Source organism: Cucurbita moschata, unplaced genomic scaffold (genome assembly GCF_002738365.1).
Source record: "Cucurbita moschata cultivar Rifu unplaced genomic scaffold, Cmos_1.0 Cmo_Scf00042, whole genome shotgun sequence".
In the NCBI taxonomy this organism is placed as follows: domain Eukaryota; kingdom Viridiplantae; phylum Streptophyta; class Magnoliopsida; order Cucurbitales; family Cucurbitaceae; genus Cucurbita; species Cucurbita moschata.
Window position 1 is genome coordinate 1202347 of NW_019268558.1, and position 5071 is coordinate 1207417.

At 37.1% G+C, this 5071-nt stretch overlaps 1 protein-coding gene across 1 annotated transcript; it reads left to right on the top strand.

The window, feature by feature from the left end:
* Positions 1-2186: 2186 nt before the first annotated feature.
* LOC111433475 lies at positions 2187-4109 on the top strand. The gene is made up of 4 exons (XM_023070527.1): positions 2187-2549; positions 2674-2715; positions 3550-3668; positions 3988-4109. The coding sequence occupies exons 1-3, from the start codon at positions 2291-2293 to the stop codon at positions 3666-3668; spliced, it is 420 nt and encodes a 139-aa protein (XP_022926295.1). The 5' UTR covers positions 2187-2290; the 3' UTR covers positions 3988-4109.
* The last annotated feature ends 962 nt before the right edge of the window (positions 4110-5071 follow it).

The following is a 5071-nucleotide window of genomic DNA, read 5'->3' on the forward strand; positions in this document are numbered from 1 at the left end:
GAGAAGACCATAGAAGTTGATATGAGGGCATGATAGGACAGCAAATGTTTTAATTGGGTTTTATTTTAAACGCTTAAATTCATAAAAACATTTTAAATTCAAAGCCATGGACCCGCATAATCATTGTTTTAAAACTAAATATTAAATTAAAACTAAAACTAAAACTAAAATTCAAAACTAAATATTAAACTAAAAGTTAATAATTAAATTAAGATGCCACTATAAATGAAATTATTTAAATAACACAAATTTAAAAGGAAAACACGAAGGAAGTACCCATGCCCAAGATTTTTCTTCTCGTGTTGAGGTATATTATTTATGAAATATATCTTAGATATTATATCTTAATATTCTTTTCTTTATGATTTGATTTATAGTATATTTTATTTTATTCTCGGTATTTAATTATTCCTCATTTGTACTAGCTTGTATCCTATTTAAAGGATATATCAATGAGTACGCACACCTTCCCAATTCTATTTCTATTTCTATTTTTCATTTTTAACATTGCGCCGTTTTTGTCCAGTGCGAACGCTGCTGCCTCCTTCCTAACAGTAGTCTCTCAAACTCCATCTGACCATCTATGCCTTTCTTCACAACAATTCAAATTAGGGCTTAAAGAATATTGTGGATCTTTCAATTGCATTCGAATTTGTCTTGAAATTTTATGCCCTCGTTCTTCGATATTACATACCTTTTATAATGCAAGTACCGATTTGTGTAATGTGAAGATGATAAGCTTCTCGAGTGTTGACACTTTGCTATTATGTCTATAGGTCTTACGTTTGGTTATTCTTGCGTCAAGGTTTAGACTTCTAGTTTATCTGATGACATATTAGCAATTTTTGCTCTCTTCTTCTCCATTTTCATTTAACAGTTATTGTAACGCCTCTAATTTTCATAATCTAAGTAGAGACGTTAACCCATGCACACTTAATCATAAACGCATACAATACATATACAGAACACATGCAAATCACGTGCAGCACACACACATGCAACAACATGAGGGGAACCTATCTTCCATTCCCTTACATGGCCTAAAGCCCCTACTTTATTGGGGTAAGGTGGATGTCTGGTACTTCTCCACACACGGCTCACGTACTTAATGTGGGCCCACTAGGCAGGTTCATATACAAACCTCCTAGGTCTGGGTTGGTTAGGTACAACGTGATACACGTTACTGGACACCACGGAAAAGGAAAGGTTTGCATGATATCATAACAGGCATAATATCGAACATACACATATATGCCATCATAATATAATGGGGAAGTATTCCTATGCACGTGACACATAACATACATGAGGTTCCTAAGTCTTACCTTTCATGGCATAATACATACTATGTTTGTTTCATTCCCTTACCATGTTTCATAACATTAATACATACTATATTTCATTCCTTGCCGTGTTTCATAGCATGACTTAGTTAAGCAATATGTAAGCATATCGTATCTCTTCAGTCACTGCATTCATAGCATGCAAAGCTCTCATCATATTCATGACATGTCAACTCATTTCACCCATACGAAGTAAACAATTCATGGCAAGAACAAAAACACATAGGAACGATATACATCGACATTTCACAGCAAAAATACATGACATGGTATACATTGACATTTCACAACAAAAATACATGGCATAGTATACATCAACGTTTCACAACAAATATGGTGCATGTAAAGGCCACAGGGCACACACCATCGTACATAAAGTAACTCCAACTGTAAGTTACATCTCTGGCCTTGGCCGAAGTCACTTGCAATAAGCTAACTCCAATGTCTAACTACAACACCTAACTACTTCCTATAAAACCACATTATATACATACATCGACTTTTCATAATGTAACCCAACTAGACCTTATGTCTAGTATCAAGGTAAGTTCCTATCATAAAAACTTTTCATAATGTAACCCAATTAGACCTTAGGTCTAGTATCAAGGTACGTTCCTATAATAAAAACATTTTTAGCAATTAAGAGTTACAATGACTTCATATGATTAAAACAAGGGCGAAAACTGCTCCAAAAAGGTCAAAAACGTAGGAATCCATATATTATTTGTATGTCGAGCCGCCGAACCACGCCACCGAGCCGAGCCGCATAATACAAACGGAGCCGAGCCGACGCAGCCGAAGTACCGAGCCGACAAGTCGAGAAGGTCACTGGCGCGCACGGCTTCTGGACGCGGGCTGGTATCGCTGGTCTTGGGCCGGAATGGGTCGCGGCCCAGAATCAGTGTCTGAACGCGGACTGCAAGGCACGGGCCGAAACAGCGGGCCGCATGTTGGCTGAAGCGAGCTCGCGGGTACCCGAAGAACCCGATCCGCGATCAGCTGCTTTTGTCTTCCTCACCGGAGAATCTCGACAGACCCTAATCGCGGAACTCGACTGCCGTCTTCCGTTCGTCCTTGCGGTGCGTCTGTCCCTCTTGTTACGAAGTACCCCGGCGTTGGTTCGCTCCTACCTAAGAACTCACAAAGGTCCGAAGCCTCGCGACGTTTTCGATTCCTCACCTCAATCTTTCTGCTCCTCTCCCACAGGTACAACAGCGACTCAAAAGGAAAGGAGTGCCTCGCCGGAAATCTCGCGAATTCCGGCGAGATTTCAGGCGTTTTTTTTTTTTTTTGAAACTCGTATCGTTACAATTACCTTTATTGATGACAGGTTTTGGCTTACCTGGAGTGGAGATGAAAGTAAAAATTTTGAGTATCCATTGCATATCTGTTTTCATGTCCATTCTCTAAATATCTGTTGTATATTGATTGACTCTATCGTACTTATTCCTAATTGAAAGGCAGCAGAATCTGACTATTGGGCTTTTGGTTTTTGTCCTCCTTAATGTTGAGAAATCAGTAATTATGTTTTCGTATTAGTTTGTGCCCCTTGATTAATTGATTGATCCATATGTTTTCAAGCTTAAAGATCAAATATGAAAGTTGGACGTGGATATTATTAACAACTTCATGTTCATCTTAATCCTTTTTAATCCTAAAAGGTTGGGGTTGGTGATGAAGCCCCTATTTTGGATAGGAAGAAGAAAAGGTTTACAAAACAAGGCCTTCAGTTCAGTCAACCTAATGGTTGCAATAATGTTGTGATTGCTCAATTACTCATTCCACCTAATGGTTGCAATAATGTTGTGATTGCTCAATTACTCTCTTTCGTAGTTTTAGGTATCTTTTTATTCTTACCACTGAGGAATTTTCTGTGTTCTCCCTGACTTATTTTTGTTGATGTCGTCTTAACATGTGCTTTTGGATCTCCTTTTTATCATCATTCTGGATCAACTATAATTACCCCATTCCAACTATGTACATGTTAGTACCATATCTCTGCTAGCTGTTGCACAATATCCTGTCTGCATCAACACATTAGAACTGGTATCTTTTAATCTGCCATATATGCAATTACATTTTCCTTGACCCAGACTCCTCTGCAAACGTGTTTGGTGTCTAAAAAGAGTACGCTCCCTTTTTTCTTTTCTCACATTTCCTTCTGTTGAGTATAATTAAATTAACCATTCCCTTCTGTAAAATATAGGTGGCATGCTGTTGCATCATGGACTTGGAATGCTCAAGATGAAACATGTGGAATTTGTAGGATGGCTTTTGATGGTTGTTGCCCTGATTGCAAACTCCCCGGGGATGATTGCCCATTGAGTGAGTTAGCTAGCTTTGTCTTCCTAACCTCATATACTTTCTTTCCTGCCATAAATAATTGCACCGCACAGTTTAGCACAGATGATTTGTGATGCTTAATATCATGTGTGAGTGTGTGTGTATTTAACTCACATACATGCAAGTGACCTCAAAATACCATTTAGTTGGTTCTTTAATTAACAAGAAAATGAGGCTGCACCCTGTTCTAATTCCAGATTGGTAATCATGTTTGGATTAGTTATCTCATTTCCCTTTAAACGTTTCTTTTTCTTAGAACAAGATGGTAAAGACCCCTCATTCAGTTTTTCTTTAAATGCAGTTTGGGGTGCATGCAACCATGCTTTCCATCTTCATTGCATCCTTAAATGGGTGAATGCACAGACTTCTCAGGCTCATTGCCCCATGTGCCGCAGAGAATGGCAATTCAAGGGGTGAGAGCACAATTGTATTACTTTATTTACGTTACATTTGTCCAGCGCATGACTTGATTGAGAATTGAAACAGAGCATGTGTTTTCTCGTGTGCTTGAATTTTTAAACACTTCTAGTTGGCTATATGGAATGTGCATGGTTGAAGTTCCATCCTACCAGGTTTAGATGATGTGTGAAAAAATCATTAAACCCTTGTCCTTTCTGTCCAATTATGCTCATTATACATTTTTTTAAACGCACCTCATCTCTTTCCAGGTAATTAAGTAGTCAAAAAAACAAAACATAGCATAGAGACATCTAAACAATTTAGGATAAAGACGCTACAAATTCATAATCAATGAAATGAATTATATTTTGGGGGAAAAATTGTATTCCTCTAAATATTTTAATGTTTTCAACCATACAGAATTAGATGATGTTTAGATTTAAAAATACATACAAGTATTTTTTTTATAAAATTATTAACACATTTAGTCAGCTTAGGGCCTGTGGGATTGCACGAGAGGGAGGATTCACGTAACTTGAATTATTTTAGTTACCTTATAGTTTTTTTATCTTTCATATTTCAATATTATTTCAATTGTTTGGATTCTGTCACAAACTTGGACATTTTTGTCAATAGCCTATTAGGAACTTTAGATTTATTATATGTTTCTGATCACGGTTTTGATCCTTAAAGTTCAGGGGTTGATTAGTTAGTTTACCTTTATTTTTTTTTCATTTTTCTTCTGTGTGTATTTAACACATTGTGATATTCAGTTTTGAATAATGAAGAGATATCAGAAAACTTCCAAAGATCAGCGATATTGTGCCCAAATTTTTTTGTACCAGAAGGACATATCATCTTCAATGGCAACTGGTATCACCATCAGTGTACCCCTAGATTGACAATGGCATACTATTATATATAGTGCCAATGCTCCTAGATGCTTATAGGTTCAAATTTTACAATACTTCCTGATCTCACATCAG